General features: G+C 39.6%; 1 protein-coding gene across 6 annotated transcripts in view; it reads left to right on the top strand.

Moving 5' to 3' along the window:
- tjp2a (tight junction protein 2a (zona occludens 2)) overlaps positions 1-22,683 on the top strand; it is a 36,752-nt gene that overhangs the window by 6,191 nt on the left and 7,878 nt on the right. For 4 of the 6 annotated variants that reach the window (XR_002276151.1, XM_020615118.1, XM_020615115.1 and 1 more), the window contains exons 2-18: positions 702-831; positions 7,742-7,795; positions 11,925-12,049; positions 12,811-12,913; positions 13,122-13,776; positions 14,167-14,270; positions 14,678-14,831; positions 15,948-16,059; positions 16,562-16,692; positions 16,781-16,865; positions 16,988-17,138; positions 17,532-17,640; positions 18,135-18,354; positions 19,140-19,327; positions 20,090-20,185; positions 20,290-20,369; positions 20,454-20,664. Coding sequence is in view for 5 of the 6 variants with exons in the window: in XM_020615115.1 (XP_020470771.1) it covers positions 702-831; positions 7,742-7,795; positions 11,925-12,049; positions 12,811-12,913; positions 13,122-13,776; positions 14,167-14,270; positions 14,678-14,831; positions 15,948-16,059; positions 16,562-16,692; positions 16,781-16,865; positions 16,988-17,138; positions 17,532-17,640; positions 18,135-18,354; positions 19,140-19,327; positions 20,090-20,185; positions 20,290-20,369; positions 20,454-20,664 (2,708 nt within the window). In the remaining variant the exon portion in view is untranslated. Of the gene's footprint in view, positions 1-701; positions 832-3,089; positions 3,220-3,242; positions 3,668-7,741; positions 7,796-11,924; positions 12,050-12,810; positions 12,914-13,121; positions 13,777-14,166; positions 14,271-14,677; positions 14,832-15,947; positions 16,060-16,561; positions 16,693-16,780; positions 16,866-16,987; positions 17,139-17,531; positions 17,641-18,134; positions 18,355-19,139; positions 19,328-20,089; positions 20,186-20,289; positions 20,370-20,453; positions 20,665-22,683 lie in introns of those variants that run through there. The other 2 variants (XM_020615116.1, XM_020615117.1) reach the window with 2 other exon arrangements.

Raw genomic sequence — 22,683 nt, 5'->3', positions numbered from 1 at the left:
TCTATTTTCAGGCGTTTCTCTCTAACTGAAAGCTGTGTCACTTACTTCCCTGATTCTGTTGTAAAAAAAAACCCTTTACTCATGCTTCAGACATGAGTGACCAGTTCAAGCCCATCAGACTTCACGTCTGTTAACATAAATTAACAGCATCTTATCAATAGTTTCCAGAACGACACTTATCTATGCAATTTATTCTTGCACAATTTTCCAAGAAGATGGAAAAATACTACAAGTTGACTCAAAGCTGAATATTATAACTATAATGCATGCATAAGAGCCAGGTTAATACTGATACATGGTGCTGCTAATGAAACACAGACAGTCATACTAAACTCTATCATTATAAAAGCAAAATAATACTAACAGTAAATAAAACAACTGTAACTCCTGAAATCCAATCCTAACAATTACTTTTGGAGTATAAAACATTAGATGGAGAATGTCAACAAGAAGTGAAGAATATCTGTTGTGATATCTCAGAGCCCACAGAGCTGTCTTCATATTGATTTAAACTACTCAGCAAATGAAAAACTTTAAGGTCACAGCATGCCTGACCTTTTTTATAGGTCATGCCACTACGTCACACTGCTTTATCTAGAGTGAATAATGTGATAGGTTTTCAGTTACCTTATTTTTAATCCAGTGTGTAAGACAGTAGTAAAATGGCAATTAAAAGTGTGTGTATCACTCTGTGTGCACAGGAACCAGCTTGATTCTGACCAGACCAGCACTGACCTGCTCAAGTCCGGCTGCAAGTTCTGCTGGTCCAGAGAAACCCAGTACTTGTATCTCCGCCGCCTGTCTTCACGCAGCTACTCGGCTATTACGATGGTATGCTGTTTACAGTACATGATGTTATGTTTTCAGGGTGATGTAGAGTCTGGTTTGCTGTGCACATCCTCCCTGTGCTGCATGTGCAGTCCTGTTGACCCTCTACTGTGTGTTTCAGTGTTCAAACCCAACATGCCTGTGCTTGCACTTCACCTGTTTTGAATTAATTTATTATTTATTAGCTTTTATTCTACTGTAGACACTTTAGCTTTGAATCCGGTCACATGGAGGCATGAGGCAACTATATTAATATTTGCACATATACAATTTTTTCAGTAAACATGGAAACTGTCATTCACTTTTGGCATTTTACTCTTCAGAGTATGTATATTACTGCTGCTGGTGTCACTTGAAACCCCACAGGTCGATCTAGCTTTGATTTTCGTGCTTTTATTGTCACTTGGATGGTTTTGTGGTTCTTTTAATGAAAATTTCATCAATTCTAATCTTTCATAATCCCATCTATGGATAAGATGAAAAATACATCAGTGCAAAGCTGCGTTTAATTTTTTTTTTTTTTTGTGGGTTTATCAGAAAATGTTTGGTGACCTGCAAACAAGGCTGCCTCTCCCCCTGACACACTGATGATGCCGTGATGTGAAATTTAGTGACTCGGTGTTTCCCAGACTTCTTTCCTCTAGTGACCCCTCCTGCATCCAGAATGATTACTAACCAGAGAGGCATGTCGCATTCCGGAAGCTTCGTTGATTTAATTACTTGGTAACACAAATGATTGAGGCCAGTGGGATGACCTATTTAAGGTACATTTTGAAAATTTCAATTGATGTTAAATGGGGTGATTTAATTGAATTGACCTTAAATTTTTCTTAAATTGTCATTATTTTATTCTTACAACAGTGATTTTGTTTAATTCAAAGATAAATTGTGGTCAGTTTTGCCAACAGAGAAGGTTCTGTCATTGGTTAAAATGGTGGTTATTGAAAAGAAACAGTTTAATTGTATGTGGTATTAGAGATTTTTGACATTGTAGCGGTCAGCTGGTGCTCTTATCTGTGACTTGTCTCATGCTGATAAAATACCAGATAAGGACAGATTTGAATGAACACACACATTCACCTTTCTGTAGTTGTGAGGATACATAATGCATTCCTTAGCCCCTTAAGATAACTAAACCCTAACTCCGACTTTTCAATAACCTAAAACTAATTAATCGTAATCCTAAAATCAAGTCTTCAACTTCAAACAGCCCTTTGAAGTTGTGAGGAGTGGCTAAAATAAATGTCCTCACAACAATGGTATAAAACATAAATTTGTCCACATAAACATAGAAAGACGCGTACCAATACACAAACAAAACCAACAATAGGTCATTGTGGTGCAGCTGCTCATGGTGCAAGAGCCTTGAATTGTTCATTTACTGTAAGTCAACAATATACAGCTGACCACATATCTTTGTGTATTTCTGGTTTCTTTTGTTTGGGCCCTTTAGTTCTAGTAAAGGAAAATCTTTCTGCATAAAGTGACAACTTCATGGCAACAAGGCCTTTCCCTGTTTGTTGTCATATCAACTTTTCATGAGGTTAAAACGCCCCTTTGCTGTGTAACAATGCGTTTTCCAAGTAATCCAGTGGTTTTTAAAAAGAGTGTATCTTGGGATGTAGGAGAATTTTCTCGACCTTTAGTTCTTCACTTTATCAGAAAATGTTGATTCAGTATCACCATAGCCAATTTATAAGTTAAGGATATGAAAAATTCATTTGAATAGTAACTGAGTTAAATGTAGTGGAGCAAAAAAGTAGGCTACAGTGTTATCCTCTGAGATGTAGTGTAGTGTATATATAGAAGTAGGCTATTCCAGTTGACTAAAGTAGGTCTACAAGTTACAGAAAGTTACAAGGTACATATGTACCTCAAACTTGTAGACCTGCTTAAGGACTTCCATAAATGTAGCCTTAGCCTGTTCTACTACTGTTGCTGGGTATTTTTCAGGATATGCAGGAGACTATCGTTTGACCTCTTTTCCAAATTTGTATTTCCCCAGGTTCATGTTTTATTTGTAAAATGCTTTGCAGTGCAACTACTGCTGTGGCCGACTACTACAAGTTTATAATGTGAGATGCGTAGAATAAAGAAACTCGTTGAATTGATTGGGTTATATAAACATCTTCGCCAAAGTTTTTAGATGATCTCTGTCACCATTGTAGCCCTCTGGAAAACCAAACACGCGCTTTTACGTCTTTGTTGAACCACTGGCAGTTACAATACCTCCATGAACCACGCCCATGCAGGACTCCTCTGCCCACACATGATGTCCTGGCGCCGCCTATGAGTCCGCTGTATTTAATCTGTTTTTGTGCTGCCTGTGCCTGGGACTCGCAGCAGGCTTCCTGCAAATCAGTGGGAATTCTGGACGGATCCATCTCAGCGGTATTAGAGGGGAAAGACACCTTTCATTGTTGTATCTTTAATTATATTAATAGTTCGTTATTCTTGGTAGCTGAGTAAACACTTTCTTTAATTAAACGAGATTTAGATTAGGCTATAAAGTTTTGTCTGAGTTGCTGATATTTGGCACAGTTTAAATCCCATCCCCTCTCATTTGGTATAATCTGAACCAAACTAGGAGTATCCGGCACTAATATTTGCCCTGGATAAGTAGCTAAAGTGCGACGTTTAAAGTAGTGTAAACGAGACTTTCAAGCTTCTTGGACCCTACTGTATTGTTAACTTTGACCGCTGTACGACCGGAAACGCACAGCTAGTCGTAGTTTAGTTAAATTTTCCAGGACCAGTCCCGGATAGTTCAAAGTGCGTGATGCCAGTAAACGGTGGAGGTCTGCTCTCTATGAACAGATATGCTACCCAGTATTTCACCGTAAGTACTAGCATGACTAAATTCAAAGAATCGATCATTACAAAATTCAGCAGATAATCGCATTGTTATACCCCTGGTTGAATGTTTTTGAGGGATAGTGAGTAGTCCCTGTTGAAGCCTGTTGCACCTGCTATTGTAGCTGCCAGCTAATTAGCAGTTATTGTAGTTCACAGAAGCGCAGTTAAAGTGGATACATCCTGCTTTAAGTGTTGTTTTGACCCCATATCTCCTGCGAATATATTGACCTTTAACGCATTTGATCTTCTGGTATCAACTACAGTACACATAATTGGCTTCAGTGGTTAAAACGTGTCAGCAGCATGTTTGCTTTTTTTTTTTTTTTTTTTTTTTTTTATTTCTTTTTTGTACACATATTTTTTGTTTTTTTTTTTTTTTTTTTTTTTTTTAATTATTCAAGTTTCTCTAGAAGCAACGTTTAACCGTGGTCCAGCCGGTAGTTAATTACAAATAAGGCCCACAAAAGTCCTGTGTTACTGTGATGGCTTTGTGTTTTTTTCAGGTGTTCTCTTGTATTGATGTTGCCCTCTCTCGTGCCTCACATTCGGCGCTGTCGCCAGTAGGGGGCAGACTTGTACAACCTGTATCAGTGATCAGCAGCACATAGAAACACTGAAACCTACACACTGCATCATGAAGGACTGTTTAAAAACATTTGAACTAGTGCTGAAGGACAGACAGTAAATCCATTTATACAGACGTCACCCCAAACAGTTTCAAAGTGCTTTCAGTGAATAGATGGCAAACAAAATCTTGGCCTTGATTTATGTTGTGTCTGTCTTATCTAGAAGCCAAAGATATTTAGTTGCACATTGAAGAGCTGGTTTTTGTACTTTGAGTATTGATATTGGCAAATTCAAAAACATTCAGGAGGGGAACAAAAAGTGAGTAATTTTTTTTTTCTTTGTTGTACACCCGGTCATGAGTTAGCCTCAGTTTTATACTCTATTTTGAATTTATACAATTTGTCTTTAGCATCCTACACAGTGCAGTATCATTTCATTACGGTTTCACATGTTCTCCATACAATTTCACAAAACTTGTCAGTTATTCTTCATCCAGTTTCCAGCTGCCTTGGGATTGGTGCTGCAACTATGTCAAAAAAATACTCGCTCTTTTTTGATTCATTCATTCATTTTCTACCGCTTAGTCCCTGAATGGGGTCACGGGGGAGGCCGGAGCCAATCCCGGCTGGCAATTGGGCGAAGGCGGGGTACACCCTGGACAGGTCGCCAATCCATCGCAGGGCTAACGCATAGATGAACAACCACGTAGTGGTGCGAAAATGAATAGCTGAATTATTGAGTAGTGCATGAGAAGAAAATCAAATCATATTTGACAATCGGTAAATGGTTTGTCATTTTCAAACATGAATATCAAACTGTTCCAGGTGGAGGACTTGTTTCTTTTCGCTGTTGAATATTATCATAAATTGAATGTTTCTGGATTTTGGACTGTTATTCTCACAAAACAAGACATCTGAAGCCATCACTTTAGGCTTTCTTTTTTGTCCTATAGATTAAACAAATTGAAAAATAGTCAGGTAAACAACCTTAGGGCTAATAAAGATAGGCTACTTGTTAAGTGCAGCTCTGCTGAGTACCTATATTTGGTATAAATATTAAAAACAAAAGATTTTAAAATGGTAATATGTGTGGGAATTAAAGGCAAAACTTTGAATAGATATGAAATTACATTTGTATAGGGGACAGTAGTTTTTTTTTCCTATTCTGCAGTTCACATCAGAATCCCCCAAATTTGTTTTCCCTGCCCCCAAGATCCACTAACGGAACCACAGATTAAGAAAGCAAGTGAGGACTGGCCTATAATTTCGAATTATGTTTGGAATTTGAATGTCACCCAAAGAGGCTTTATGTTAGTGTAGTTCTGAGTTTTGATTCAGATGTGCCCACTGTTTCTCCTTTTTAAAGAGCTGACTCTGCTTCTAGATAATTTTTCTAACTCATGTCCTGCGAGGATGACCCAGTATTTCAACCTCTGTCCTCATTAGTGGAAATGTTTGTTTTATGTAATGGCCTGCACTCAGGAGACTATGACTTATCCAGCAGCCCTGCCTGCTAGCAGCCATCACAATCATATCACACTGTGTAAGAAGCTAGTCTGATTAAATCTGGTTTGGCCTTGCCTGAAGCACTTTCATTATCTACTTCAAAGTCATTTATCTTACTTTAATGAATTAATGTTTCCTCTGTCCACACATGTTCTCTTCTGCTGGATTTGTGTGTTTGTGTGTGTGTTTGGCCTGTCGGATGCAAAGTGATGTCAAATAAACGAGAAGAGGAGAAAGCAGCACTTCACAATGCTTCGTTTCTTTGTTGACACAGTACCTGAGTTGAGGATAAAAAACTAAATCCTCGACAAAATATATGTGTGTGTCAGCCCTGAGCTGAACTCTGTGTGTTACTTGCTGTGATTAGAGAAAGATCCTTATTCAACACTGGGCTATTATTAGACAGAAAGACTCTTGCCTTATAAGAGCAATTTAACATGACATTCCAGATGGACATTTTAAATGGCAGTATTGAAGCAAAAATCATGTCTGTGTTCTTTCCTATGTACTGTACTAGTACTATTTCTCCTGCTTCCATACACACAGTCCCGTGGGCTCTCTGCAGCTGGTTATCTGGTTTCCTCTTGTAGGCCGCAGGATCAAAAATGTGGGTTATGATGGGTGTGCTGCCAGCCTGAGTTATGCCACCAAGCCTGGGCCAGAGGTGTCAGCAGCACTAAGGTTTCTCTTTCAACTTTAGTTCCCCTAAACAGCTTCAAATCATTGTGCTGTCAGTAATGCAAATTTGCACTCTGCTCACATTTGTTGTTGGTTTGTCTTTACAGATGTATGAATAACCTCTAAAACCTTAAAGCATCTAATACATCTTAGGGTCTGTGCAGACATCAACCCCAAAATGTTATGTGTGATTTGTTGTGTTTGTGGATGAACACTTGGGTATTTAATCACTGCATGCTTGTGCAGGAGTTGGTGTGTCTGTATGTTTACATATTCTGCAGACAGTGGGATTTGTGCTGAATGTAGGCCAGCAGAATCCCTCTTACGTCAAAGGCAGGCAGGCAGATGCAGGGAGAGTGCTCCTGGTGGCTGTGCAGCTGTGGCCATGGAGCAGACTGTGGCGCACATCAGTCTGCCAGAGCACCACTGGTGGTGAGCAGGGAGAGACAGATAGAGACAGAAAGCGCCAGCAATGAAAACCGTCCTCAACCTACACAGGAAATGGGCCCATGCGGTCAAGACCATTCGCATCCTGCAGGGACTTGTGAGTGTGATTCTACTACTGTGGCTCAAATTTGATCAGATCTGTGGCCAGGTCAAATGGCTCACCAGGCAGCTAGACCTGACTTCTTCTGTAATGGATCAGAGGGTTTTTTGTTTGTTGTTTGTTTATTAAAAAAAACTGACCGGATCTGGTAGTGTTTCTGTAAATTATGTTCAGTTTGTTGTCCAGAATTGGAGGTGTGGCACCAATGGAATGATAATGGATGATACAGGTAGTTAGACCAAATTAAAACCAGCTCATCTGTTTTTAAGGGATATCGAGGTACGATCTGTGTTTTTGGATTGTGAGTGTGACTGTCTGAGGGTTTTTGACTGGCGGACAGTGAAACCACTTTCAGCACATTGGTTAGGGCTCTGACTAAGGTGTTATCAAGTAGTTTTAGATAATAAAACTGATTATTAGTGGCAGCAGAAACCTTGCTGAGTTGTGTGTTGATTGGTTAAGTGACTTCTAATTTAGCATGTGTGTGGCTTCAGGTTGATTTCTGTAACCTGTTAGTGGTTCATGGAATAGTCTGTCTCTCAGAAGAAGCGTTTCATATTGAATTGCTTTTAGGTGCTGCTGATCACCTGATCAAGTATTCTCATCAATATTCAATCAATAAGAGCTAGATGTTTCTCAAACAGTAAACAAATCATAACTCCTGGTTGTGTAGCAACAACATAGGCTAATCACTTGGCCTTGTTGCGGCATCATGTAATAAATGAAACCACCCATGGTAATCTTTTCTTTTTCTCCACAGAACCCGGTCATGGAGGAGACTGTGTGGGAGCAGTACACTGTGACCCTGCAGAGGGTGAGTCCATCTGCACCGAAACACACCAGACCTCAGCTTATTTAGTGTTTACATTTTAGCCACAAACCCAGGCTGTTCTCCCCAGTGGCTCTTTTTTTTTGCAACACGAAATGACACATTTAGAGGACAACGGACATAACATAGAAGATGAGACAACAGACATTAAATGAGACAAAGGGATTATTAAATTTAGTTTGTGTGTGAAAGTGTGTAATGTTGGTGTGTTCAACTCTATCCAGACTGATATTCGGTATATATTAAAGTAAAATAAAACTAAATCAAATAAATAAAGAAATGTAAAAAATAAATAAATAAATAAAAAGGTGGGGGGGGTTTAAGTCAACAAAGGGCCAGGAGTGTACTGGTGATGCAGATAAGGGAAACTGGGACCTGGGCTTCCCCAGTAGAGAACATTTATATTAGTTTAACACACTGCAGTCAGCCCATGGTTAAGAGAGCACAGTGCTCCCAGATGTAACAGACTGAGTATGAGCCAAAGTAAACTAATGCAGTCACCAAAAAAAAAAAAATCATAGTCTCATCACTTGTTTTGGGAAAAGCCACTACTGCAAAGTGCATCAAAATTTTAAGATTTGTTTTTTTTATCAGTGTTGTCAAACCAAGTAGGCTGCATTATTTAACCAGGGCTATGTTTAAAATGCTGGTTACATGTGGTCAAAACGACTCTAAAATTTTGAATCAATTAGTTATCAGAAAGTTGAGTAAAATTTGTGGTAGTTGATACTTGTTATTACGTGAAAATGCTGATTCTTTGCATAGTATTATGACTTTTAGACCTTTTTCCAAATGTCATGTTGTTACAAAATGAATACTTGTGACTAAAGTGAGTAGCTAATCATAGCCAAAGTTAAGTTTCAAATCTTGTGTTCTAAGTTGGACCCAGGCCAAAGCAATGCATTTGTTTATACCCTATTTTAGGAAATGTAATGTAATGTCTTGACACAAGCAGCAGTATAAGAATAATGTACAGTCAAGTGGCCAAACCTATTTTTTAAAATCAAACAGTTTTGAACAAGCAAACACACAAGTTAAAAATCTCATTTTTAGTTGTGTGTGGAAATAATTACGATGTTACATTTACTTGATTCACATCATCAGTGCTTTGCTAAATTTGATTACGTCACATCTGTGCCACATTTCACGACCAGCCAAGTGAACCAGGTCCTTCACTTTTTAGTGTTAAATATGTGTACTGTGTGAGCAGAGTGAACCAGCTGAGCTTGGGTAATCATCATCATGAGCTTCATGTCTCCTGCTGATGTTCACCAGTCACCACAAAGCAGATTTACTGTTTAAAAAAAAAAAAAAAAAAAAGTCCTCAGCTGCAGGCATACGATCCCCAGCTCTGAACCCCATCACAGCCAGCTGTCACACTCTATGTGCAGCCATGTTTGATTCTCTTCTGTTATTTGTTAACTGGGTAGTCTCTTAATACATATTCTTTCTGCTACTGCCTCTGTCCCTGTCCCTCGTTGTGTCCTCCACAACATTTGTCACCAAATGTAAGGAGTTGGTTAGACTTCTGTGAGCATGAAACTCAACATTCATGACATTCAGCAAAGTAAAAACTTCATTGTACGGGGAAACGAGTTTCCTTATGGAATGACATGACGATAAACACTTTAATAAATTTAGTTCAAAGTCAAGTCAGAGATGAAGCCCATTAACTGACATCACTTTGCCATATTTAACCAAATGGCAGATTTATTTTCTCATCTAAAAGAAAAAAGCAGGATAAATAAATACAGATGTACCAATCGATCAGCGTGATCAGCTTATCACTCTGAGATTTCTGATTCTGTGTCGATCAAATTTGGAGGCACAATAGTCCGTGTCACACGCAGTTGCACAGACCGTAAGCGTAGCATTTTGTGTGCACCTCAAGTGAGGCCTCGTGCTAGTGTCTGTACCGGGTGTGTGTTCACTTGCATATTGGAAGTGCACTGAGGAGCATGCAGACGGGTACGTTGCACAAAACTAATGATGGACTGATCCACATTTTTTTCAGTTCTGATTTCGATACACAACTCCTGATTCCAATACAAGAACTATTTCATTGCAATAAGACACAATCAGTACTAATAAACAAAATATTATGAGTAATGATGGATAAGTGCAACCACTTGCAAATCTCCGCTTTTGGGCTAGAGATAAACATGCGGCTTAGGTTTTTCAAGACTTTACATTTACTATCTAAAATGTAGCCAGCATTTGGGCATTAAGAATTTATAATTTATTTAAAAAAAAAAAAATCTGGCTCACCTGTGTTTTCATCAAGGGTCCAAGTAAAGTGGCGACTGAATAGAGGGGATCACTTTCAATGCTGCTCAAATGTGAGCTTCAAATATCAGTTGTGAAGTTTGTGGCTTTAACATATTCTAACTGCGCTGCTAACAGTGATGTTACTCAGTTGTATAGTTGGGGTATAGCGGTCTCTGAAATGTGTTTTCTGGATGCCAGATTATACCTGGGCTCTCAGTGCTTCAACAGGCTGTGAAATCCAACGTTTTCTTCAACAGATAGAGGTTGGCCATCATGTATAAGGAAGTTGAGCAACTTCTCTATAATCCCTTTAGCCCTTGGGTTGTCTGCTGTAAGTCTATGCATCAGTGAGAATCTTCTGCTAGGTGTGGTCTTCTTGTTTGTTGGCTAGCACGAACTCCAGATGCGCGTTCATGTGAAACCTCTGCAGGTGCTTGATTAAATTCGATGTATTGTATGACACAGCTGTACTTCCACCTCTTGGCATGCCGGCTTTACACACATTACAGGTAGTTGTCTTGCTTTTTGGGGTTTCCAGACTAAAATACCTCCAAACAAATGGCATTTTAGTCAAATAAACAGCTAATGTTACAGACTGAAGTTGCTACATGTTTATGGTAAGATGAGGAATCGAATGTACACTCGATATCCGATGAGTAAATGACATCAATATCAGACCCAATGTCGATATAGGATCAGATTGGGTCCATCTATACACAAAACATGAAGCACACAAGGAAAACTATATAGAGCATCACATATACTGTAGCTGACCTATTGTCCAGTGCTACAAGACAGATGATGAGGGAATACAGATGAATCACTGAGGTCTGCATGTGGTTTCTAAATAAATGTAAATCAGTGTAACAATGTTCAAATAGGTAACACTCTGAAAATGTGGGGTTGAATCAATTTCTCTATGTTTTAAATATGTGAAAACATGGATCCACCATGTTTTCCTCAAACAACGCAGAGAAATTTGAGATTTTTTTTTTTTTTGTATTTCACAATTTACTTGGCAAAGCAAGGCGTGATGTGATAAAATGTTTAACCCTGTTTTTGCCATATTAAAAAGTTATGTAATTTCTAATAAAAATTCAACAGTCTTTGGGAACTAGAAACATACAGCTAACATTTAGTTTTAAAGACATTGCTGTTTTTATTAAACATCTTTCTTTTGATGTAAAATACAAAGTAAATGTGTCAGCAGCATAGCACCGCAGTGAAAAAGAAAAAGTTAAGATTCATTATTATATTAATACTTCTTGTTGATGCCCAATCAGAAACTTGTATGTAAAGAAACGGGAGTCAGTGAGAGAAATTCAAGGACTTTATTAAGAAGGCACTGCAGATATTTTGGTGTGCGCACAAACACACACACACACACACAGAAACAACCTGTTTGCACCATTAAATCCCATTGTTTCAGCCTCAATGCTGGTGGAAACTACAGTGTAACACAGAGACAAGCTTACATGGCTTTATCAAACTCTGCTGTCACATTTAAACAATTTTACCAGTGTGGTGATTTCCTCTTGTCAGCTTGACTGAAAAACTGAGTAGAGAAAATGTTCAAGTCTCTTGGCCTCATAAATCTTTCTCAGAAATCAGATAATGTGAATAATATCACACCCTGGGATTTTTGTCATACATGACTTGAGTATACACCAGTCGCAGTCCCTTTAATCACCATGCATCCTGCACATGCAGCCATGATAATACAGCATGAGCTGACAAACACCTCTCTCGCTCTCACACTCACTCTCACACACACGTATATAAATACACACTGTGACACAGAATAGAGACTCCACATGACTTACATATTTTCTCTTTGTGTTCTCAGGATTCAAAGATGGGCTTTGGCATCGCAGTGTCAGGGGGGCGAGACAACCCAAATGAGGAAAGTGGTGAAACATCCATCGTAGTGTCTGATGTGTTGAAGGGAGGACCTGCTGATGGCTTGTTATTGTATGTACTGTTCTGGGTCTTAATTCAACAGTTTTAAAATTTAAATTTTTTTTTTTTTTTTACATTTATCTGTGGTAATATTTAATTTTGTACATTTCACTTCTCCTTCAGTAGTGGTCATAGAAACAATTACCCTACTCCGTGTATACTGATTTAATGCTGTATGTATGCATTAAACCATTGGGACCACAGCAGACTTTAAGCAGACCATTTTATATCACTATTGGGTTCTACATACTATGTGACGAAGGATTTGCCAAAAACACACATTCTAGTCTGATCAGTTTATCTTTAGTCTTTCTGACCTTACTGTACTGAGCAGTATACTGCAATTTGAAATTACATATCAATGATAGAGGACTTTATCCATATTTCCTACACTGTAGGTCCTCTATAACAAACCCATAAAACATTTAATAAGCCAAGAAGTATCACATTTTTATGTAGTTTTATGTGACAGCTCACAACAGGAATCGGTTTGAGCTGGTTGTGTTTGCTGTCCAGCATACTTTAATTGCTCAAGGGATTTCCTTCCCCACTTTGAGCAGTCATCTTATGTCCCTATAATGGGAAAGGTCCAAGCAACTTCTTTAACAGACACAGAGCTAGTAATGGTCCCCCTGTTACTTTGGGTTTTATATTAAAATATAACATTGTTATATGATTCTGTATTTTGAATGAACATCCACATTTACAGACCTGATGAAAATCCTGTAAGTGTTTGTCATGGAAAACTCATATCAGTGTGAATGTGTGTTTAGTGAGAAGGACAGAGTGGTGCAGGTGAATGCCGTCAGCATGGAGGGGGCTATCCACTCCTTTGCTGTCCAGACTCTCAGGAAGTGTGGCAAAGTAGCAAAAATTGTAAGTACAATGTACATAATAAACAAATGTACACTGGGTTTGAAAGCTGTGCATTTTAATCAGATTTGTTAACCCCCCTTTCTCTCCTAGTATTTCCTTTTGTCTCTCTACTTTCAGCTCCACCCGAGGCTTCAAATTTTGAAATATGATTTGTAAATGCCTTGTGACCTTCTTCTATTTATTGAAACATTGTTTTATTTCTCAAAAGACAATAAAGAGGCCCAGGAAGGTTCCAGTCACTGTGATGAACCGTCCCCCTTCCCCTGATGACAGAGTCTTCAGCAACAACTTCAACGATGATTACAGCTACGAGCAGGACCGCCGTAGCGTGTACAGCGGGCGGGACCACAGCCTGGAGAGGCAGAGAGGCAGGGGAGGCTACATGGATTCTGGCTACCAAACTCGTGACTATGACCGGCGGGAACGTGGCAGGAGCATGGAGAGAGACCTCAGTCCCGATCGGCCATACAGGAGAGATGGCAGCCGAGGTCGCACTTTAGACAGAGAGGTCAGCCCAGATCGCCGCTACAGGAGCGAGCACGTGCTCGACCGTGACTACAGTCCAGATGGAAGGTACCACAGTCCCGAACGGCGTTACCGCAGTGAGCGGGCCCTGGACCGGGACTACAGTCCCGAGCTGCGCTACAGACCTGATGTCGGCGTTGAACGGGGACGTGAACGCGTCTCCAGTGAGCCAAAGAAGTATGATCAACCACAGAAGCAAAGCGGGAGCAGGGACCGCCTGGACCGCTCACCATCCCCTGCTGCAAGGCCCATCCCTCTGCCACGTCCCGGCCGGGACCACCTGGAACCATTGGAGAAGCCAGTGAATGTTCTGCTTCTCAAGAACCATCCCAACGAAGGTAAGAAATAAAGTTTTATAAACTTTGATACCCGTTCGACTTCCAAAGGAATCTTACATTAGACACATTTAAGAACGTGACCTAAATGAAAATGTCAAACTGTCATTGTAATTTACTGTAAATCACTGACTGTCTGATCAGAGATGAAGTAAATGAGACAAAGAAACAGACCAGAGATTCAGTGACAATTTTTCTGGGCACCTAGGAAACCGCTTCTTGGTGCATGGAGAGCTGCCATTTAAAAAAAATAAATAAATAAAAGTGACTAGTTAGTTCAAAAACAAGACATTGTTTTCAAAAATGACATTTTAGCCATACACTAAGCAGTGTCTGGTGTGATACTCTTTTTGTATTTATATGATTTTTTTTTTTTTTAACCATCTTTTCCAGAGTATGGTCTTCGTCTGGGCAGTCAGCTCTTCATTAAGGAGATGACCAGCACAGGACTGGCCAGCAGAGATGGGAACCTGCAAGAAGGAGACATTATCCTGAAGGTAACGTCAACGCATTTGTCCCAGAATACTGAAAAACGCACATAGCACATTTTCAGAGGCCCAAGTGAAAAGTTTATTTTGATGACGCAAATATATTTTGCATTTTATTTGATAAATGACTCGATACTAAAATCATATTCTGTATACAGTATTTTCCTCCAGCCCTGTGGCACCTGAGGCTCAGATTAAACATCTGGAGAAGATTTCTTTCTTGGTTTTATTGATTTATTTGTTTGATTATAAAAATGTCATATCTCCTCCAGAATTTCATCACTGTCTTCTGCAAAACAAAACAGTTTAATTCCATAACAGCACAAGTACTGTTCTACTGTTTTAGTTAAGTGCAGTGATTAGCATCTGACCATCTGCCAATCTTCTCTCTCTCTCTGTCTCTCTCTCTCTCTCAGATTAATGGTACGGTGACAGAAAACCTGTCTCTTAGCGATGCAGGGAAGCTGATTGAGAAATCCCGTGGGAAGCTGCAGCTGCTGGTGCAGAGAGACAGACGGCAGGTGCTGATCAGAATCCCCCAGATGGCCGATAGCGATTCGGATCTCGATGGTGAGGAACCACCAAAACTGAAAAGCAGCAGGTCCTATCCAGTGTAAAGGCAAACCTGGCGAGTGGCCACCATCATCATATATATACTCACTTCATCTGAACTTCATACGAATCAATTGTGTTGTGTTGTAGCTCTTGTGATTGTACTTGTCCATCACTTCTGTTTTCACTTCATAAAATAAAGATTTTACTCACACATCAGTTTTTAAGTTTCATTTAAATATTTTTTTGATGTGTATAAATTTTTCACAAAGCATGAAAGAGCACTGTTATCCAACCAGAGTCACCAGTCATTATTTTTATACCTCCATTGTGATTATTCACTTTTTAATACCTGTTATTTGTGTCACATGACCAGATGATGTGCTATGATTGAGTGGAACCAATCTAGATAAGAGGTGTGAGTGGATTGTTCACTGACCAAATGTCTGCAGGAAGGGCGGCATAGCCAGATGTCTTGTGACCCACTTTGTCTAGTTATGGGACTCGTATGTGTCGGAGAGCGTGTGTTTCTGCATGTGTGGATGTGCCCACTCGCCTTTGGCAGTGTGATCTAATCCACCATCATAATCCTGCTATTGGATATGACAGAATTTCATTACGTACTGCAGCAGCAGTGTGATTTCTGCCATCCAGGAGATCCTCTGTGTGGGTCTCTGGGAACAAAAGGGACTATGTGTCTTAATGAGAAGCTTCAGCTCTGCTAGGTTCAAATCGCCTGAAGTGCAGCTACTTTGCTTTTTAATGCTATTGCTATGCTGTATCACTCTTGCTGTGCTAGAATAAATGGAAATGCAACAAAACCATTTTCCTACGTGTCAGAGTTTAAACAACCTGTTGAGTTTGTGTTCTTTGTCCTGATCACGGTGCTTGGAGCTGGTAATGTATATAGTAATTTGAGTTCTTTGTCCTGATCACGGTGCTTGGACCTGGTAATGTATATAGTAATTTGTCATTTGACATGATTTTCTGTTTCAAATTACCTGTAGGCAAAGAGCATCAAAGAGAAATTAGGCATTTTACTCAAACATATATATTTTTTTGTTTTTACATGAAGATTTAACGGAACCACAAGGCCCGCACAGACACTTGATTGTCTGTGATTGTGTGTTACAGACATCTCCGAGATTGAGTCGTATCGCTCCTACTCTCCACAGGATGATAGGCGAGGCCACCAGTCTGACATCTCCTCCCACTCCTCTAATGAAAGACTTAGAGAGAAGCCCAGGTAAGCTGCCATTAAATTTACAATCATAGGAAGGATTGTGTGATTGTTCTTAGAAGCAACAGACGGGCACACACAGATAAACCACTTCTTAATAGTCTGACTTTGTGAAATCGCTTGAGGCTACATATTTAAGTAACTTCATAAATTCAGAGTATATTGAATTTTAACATTTTTATTAGATGATTAAAGCCACAAAAGGAAATCCAGACTTAATGAAGTAACTGCATGTTAAATGCAGCAGAAAATGAGGATAATGCAGGATTATGTTGTGCTTCATAAGGCTTAGCCACACCATCACATAAAACCAATCATTGGTGATATTTTTTTTTTCTCTAAACCTTTAATTTAGTTTAGAAACCTCTCTGGCTGGGGTTTGGGTATATGGGGAGTTGTTAAAGGATGACATGCAACAAAGGTCCCCAGCTGAACTGACTGTACAGTCACCACAAAATCCTGCTAGAAATTAAACATTTTCTGAGACTTGAATGTGTGTTGATTCCAGAGAGGACCCACCCAACAGGCTGGCAAAAATGGGCGCCATGCCAACGCCGTTCAGAGGCCCTGACAGGACTGTAGAAGACACGCCCACTTTGCAGGCAGAGAAGGATGAACCACGACCAGAAACGCCACCAGGTAAACAGTTGTTCTTCTGAATATCCAAAGCTACGTTCATGGGTAAATCTGAAATATGAACATGTTGCTTTCTGTTCCTTTTCTGCAGCACCAGTAGTCACTGTGGCCCCAAAGGTTCAGGCTCCTCCTAAGGTGCTACTAAAGCCAAGCTTAGAGGACCAGGAAGTATATGGGTCAGTATATCACAAATTATTCAGGGTGACTTGTGCTGCTTTCCAAGTATCTTATTTTCCTCACTTGCATCTTTTCCTTGTCTTGTGATTTTGTGTAATGAACTCTTGGTTTCATCGTCCAGGCCGAACACAGTGATGGTGCGTTTCCAGAAGGGTGACAGTGTGGGTCTGAGGCTGGCAGGAGGAAATGATGTCGGCATCTTCGTCGCTGACGTTCAGGATGACAGTGCAGCTGAGCAGGAGGGTCTCCGCACAGGAGATCAAATCATGAAAGTGAGGCTTCTCTTATCCCATATTCAAAACCTGCAGATGAAATATTCAGATGTGTTCATCTGGATACCCATTAGGCTCTGCCTAGTGTATTCTTTAGGTACTGATTATTAAAAACTACTATAAACATAACAAAAACAAAAGACATACAAGGAAGAAGAGTCATTTAAAAACAAGATTAGGAAAATCATGTTGTAAGTGTACTCAAAAACAACAGACTAGAACCTGCTGTCACCCCTCAGTTGATTAATTGTAATGTTGGTTTTTCTTTAGTGCTAGTGATCTGGTGTCTGATGCCTTTGTGTAAAAACATCCAATATTTAACCTGTTGGTTGTATAATTGTATAATATTCTATTCAATACTATTGTTTCTAAATGTTTTCCTGTTTGTTCCAGGTGAACAACACAGACTTCAGAGGCATGGTACGTGAGGATGCTGTCCTTTACCTCCTGGAGATTCCCAAAGGAGAAGACGTCACCATTCTTGCTCAGAGCAAACCTGATGGTACTATGCTGTATAATTAATGACTGCTGAAACCAAGATTTATTACTCTTTATTGATAACCCAAAGTTATCACAGTACCAAATGCAGTGAAAACTTTACTGTGCTAAAATATTTTGGCTGTATACCAAAGGTAACAAACACCAGTGAAAAGGCTGAAATGTATTTACCATCTGTTGCAATGTTAGTCTGCATAACCACTATGTGGCTTATTCATTTAATTGGTCAAATCGATTTTGAGGCCAGTGTCATGTGCTCAGAAATAAAAATGATGCTAGATTTGTGAATAAATTCAAAGAGGTACATTATGTAGATGCCGAGAAAAAGTGGGCCCATAATCAGGCCCTATTTTATACTAAGTTCAACCACTAATACTCTGAGGTCAAACCACTTATTTGCCCGTGGTCTTTAGCTTAGCTTTGTAGTGACATTCAGTGAGTGGATAGGCACAGAATGATGCAAGTCTTCCTTTTTTTTCCATCTGCTTTCTGTTTCAGTATATAAGGACATTTTAGCATCCGGCAGAGGCGACTCTTTCTTCATCAGGACCCATTTTGAGTATGAGAAGGAGATGCCACAGAGCCTTCCTTTCACCAGAGGAGAGATCTTCAAAGTGACAGACACACTTTATGATGGCAAGCTGGGCAACTGGCTAGCAATCCGCACTGACAAAGACAACCAGCTGCTGGAGAAAGGAATTATCCCCAACAAGAGCAGGTGTGTATGGGGGGGTTGTGGTCATCTATGCCTTTTTAAGAATCTGTCAGACAAATAGGTGTGACGACTGAATATTTCTTATTTATGGTGTTGATTATAAAAACTTGCTAGCACTGTCAGGTGTGTTCATTTAAAAAATGGCTGCATATAAGCTGCTAACTCACAGCCACTTTGATAAATTAGTAGTTTATAATAGTAGTTGTTTATAATCGTTTTTAGATCAGTAATATTGAGGAACATTGACTATACACCTGGTTTTATACTGTTCATTGCATATTTTAGTCTTGCTCTTTGATGCTGCATGGTAACCTGTACCCTTCTCCCCCATCTGCTATTTTTACATTTAACTCTTGTTTTAATGGATACTATTGTCTTACGGCATGTGTAGTTTTATACAGTGTAGTGTGAGATTATTGCATAGTAATTATTGTATTATTTCCTCTTTAGATGAATAAACTTGAGATGAATAAACTAAATCTTATCTTAAAAATAAAGTTCTTGTAGATTGTTTAACATGTTAAGTGTCTGAGTTGGATTTATATTAGTGGCATTTTCAGTAGGCCATAGTGATGTCTGTAATGGTAGTCAAGCACAAATTATTCATTCCTAATTCACTGGATGAGTCTGATCAACAATGTAATCAAACACTAGAAGGGCCTGCATAATTAACAATGACACCATGCAGCAAGGACATTTGAAATTGTTAGAAACCACAAAGATATATATCACAAAATCATAATGTCAGGCTTCCCGTTGATGGACGTTCATTTTTATTTGTCTTTCAGAGCGGACCAAATGGCCAATGTTCAGAACGCTGCTCGGGCTGCATCAGGCAATGATAGGGGAGACTTCTGGAGGCTGCGAGGTCAAAGAGCAGCAAAGAAGAAAGATCTCCGCAAGAGCAGAGAGGATCTGAGTGCTGCTCCGGTCGCCACACGATTCCCGGCCTATGAGAGAGTGGTCTTACGTGAAGGTAACAAACGCTATGTTCACATTACCTCCTGAAGTGGCCCGAACCTGACTTTTTTATTTTTTTTTTTTTTTTTTTTTTTCCCCAGCTCTGATATTTTGAACTAACTAAATCAGATTTTTTATTTTTATTTATTTATTTTTTTTATCAAATCTGGGCCTCATCCATATGTGGTCCCAGGGCCAATTCGTATCCGATTTCTGACTATGCAACCTCTGTCCAAACAGTCAAATCGGAATTCATATGTTTTTTTTAACATCTAACACCTCTGCACATATCACCTGTTGTTATAATCATTCAGTGTCAGCCCCTCATACCAGGAAAAATAAACTTGGAGGGGAGCAACAACAGTGAGAGAGACGAGCACATTTATTGGACATTTATGGAGAAGTTTCTGTTAAGGTCAAATTGAAAGAAACATTGTACCAACAGTTTATGAGGAAATTGCATGATTTGACCTGATGATGATCTTGCACTTCTTTCATATTTCAATTAATTCTGTACATGCATTGCACTTTAGGACCTCAGTAGTGTTCAGTTCAAGCTAGATACATGTCACTTACAAACATGAATGTAAACAATCAATGCAAAAAAAGAGAATCTTATCAAAACACTGGAAATGCACATTAAGGCCTGTAAGGTCAGCATAGCTCAAAAGTTACCCACTAGCCACTCTGCAGTTTCAAAAGAAGTATATTGTTGTTGTTTTCTGTTTGCCTGGGATGTCTATGACTGAATTCATGTTCTGCTTAATGGTTTGTTCAGCTGGATTCAAGAGACCCCTGGTGATATTTGGACCCATTTCTGATGCAGTGAATGAAAAACTGGCCAACGACATGCCGAACGAGTTTGTCATTGCCAGTAAGTGCTTATATCATCACCACTTCATTTTAGTTGTTCAAAAAAAAGTCCCTTGTACATGTGTTCCAGTCTGCTACATTTAGCCATTTCTTTTTTTCCTCCAGAAATGGAGCCTAAAGATGCAGGAAGTGAAAAATCTTCTGGAGTTGTGAGACTAAACACTATTAGACAAATCATTGAACAGGTACAGTACTGTAGAAAAGAATGCAACTTTATGAACTTGGATTGACACTCTCTAGCATTTGATCTCTTTCTGTTGTTTCCTCAGGACTGCCATGCTCTGCTGGATGTGACTCCCAAAGCTGTGGATACTCTGAACTACACCCAGTGGTATCCCATCGTCATCTTCCTCAACCCAGATAGCAAGCAAGGCGTCAAGACTATGAGGAACCGCCTCATGCCCGGATCCACCCGTAGCGCACGCAAACTGTATGAGCAGGCCGTCAGGCTGAGGAAGACCTGCTCACACCTTTTCACTGGTAGGTTTGATTCTCAAAGAGACTGCAACCACTGTTCATTTCATTAATGAAAACTGTGATGAAAAATATTTGTTCACAATAGGGCTGTCCCCAAATACTCAGCCATTCGTTTATTGGGTAGGTAATGGCCGGCTGCTTGTAGGTTAGACCCCGCCAGGTAAAACAGTGAGTCCCTGTACAGGAACATTTCTGGACATGCAGTAACCTCAGGCCCTGTATTTTTCCCCACATCCTCTGGTCACAGTGCAGCAGCAGGTAAAATATATCCACAAAACCAGGCGCAGTCAAATAATTCTGCTTTTACAATGGCACCGGTGGATGTCAGGCAAGCTTACATGAACACCCAACTGCCTGGGGATTATGACCATTCAAGGAAATCCTTAAACTATCACGTAATATTTTATTTTGTTAGAAAAAATCTCACGAGCTAGTGTTTGAGATAACTCGATAAACTGAGTTGCTTCTGCATAGAAATACTAGAACATACGGTATGCCAATTTTCTTTAGCTTTAGGTCACATCTAAGATGATAATTGTAAATAGTCAAAAAAACAAGAAAAAGCATACCAAGGGTTCTTTAACCAAGACCTGTGAGAGTCATGTGCTAGAAGATCTGATGTTTTGATGGAAAAAATAAATTGGCTGGGAACATTTTACTGATAATGTAATGCCGACAAAGCAAAAAAGACTTAACTATAGGTGTAATGCTGCTGGAATCAATTGGGTTTAAGTCAGGGCTCTGGCTGGGCCATTCAAGAACAGTCACGGAGTTGTTGTGAAGCCACTCCTTCGTTATTTTAGCTTTGTGCTTAGGGTCATTGTCTTGTTGGAAGGTGAACCTTCGGCCCAGTCTGAGGTCCTGAGCACTCTGGAGAAGGTTTTCGTCCAGGATATCCCTGTACTTGGCCGCATTCATCCTTCCCTCGATTGCAACCAGTCGTCCTGTCCCTGCAGCTGAAAAACACCCCCATAGCATGATGCTGCCACCACCATGCTTCACTGTTGGGACTGTATTGGAGAGGTGATGAGCAGTGCCTGGTTTTCTCCACACATACCGCTTAGAATTAAGGCCAAAAAGTTCTATCTTGGTCTCATCAGACCAGAGAAAAATTTAAGGGGGTCTGAATACTTTCCGTACCCACTGTATATGCGTGTCATTTTTTTTAGCTTTAGGTCACACCTACTGTAAGATGATAATTCACTGTTATAACATTGTACATAAGGAAAACAAGGAAAGACGTGCCATGGGCCCGTTCAGATATCTTCAGTGATGAAATGTATCACTGGAAAAATATTTTTTTATTCAACTGAAAATCACAAAATGCCAACCAATGCAGGTGCAATTTGAAATGTTTTAACTAATCATCTTGTAATGAATGTCACTTCAGTTCTACTTTGAGTATGAATTATCATATGCATTGGCACAAGATCTCGTCACACACATACTGCTGCATATGTGAACAAAGATGTATAGCCTGGTGGTTTCAAGGGGGCTACCATGAAGTTTGATAAATATCCTAATGTCACTTGAGTCCTCATCAGTTGGTTTGAGGGTAGCAAGTTTTAAATTGAAACAAATCTGGGGTTGTGGAGTTAAAAAGAAGTGACATTACCAGACCTCTGTTGTCTGTTCTTCATAGCTGCTTGCAGCTAGATGCACGAGGCTGCATGAGCAAAACACTATGGAGATAAAATACTATCAAAAATGTTACAAATGCGTGTTTAACGTTTTGTCTGTAACAAGCGATTTGTGTGTGTGTGTGTCATGAGGATCACAAATGCGTGCTGCGCAATCTGCACGTATAAAGCCATTTGTGTGTGTGTCATGCTGTTCACAAATGCATGCTGTACAAACTGCACATAAAACACATTTTACAAATGCTTAAAATTGATTTTTCATGTGCAGTTCTTTAGAAAGTACGTACACATTGTTACCTACGCATGCGTGGATTGTCTAACACACACAAATCACCTTCCGCGCACACACAGATTTTTGAGAGTGTTTTTCCGCACTCAAAAG

Source organism: Monopterus albus, unplaced genomic scaffold, assembly GCF_001952655.1.
Source record: "Monopterus albus unplaced genomic scaffold, M_albus_1.0 scaffold158.1, whole genome shotgun sequence".
In the NCBI taxonomy this organism is placed as follows: Eukaryota; Metazoa; Chordata; class Actinopteri; order Synbranchiformes; family Synbranchidae; genus Monopterus; species Monopterus albus.
The sequence above is the reverse complement of the archived record's forward strand: the minus strand, read 5'-3'. Positions and strand labels throughout refer to the sequence as shown.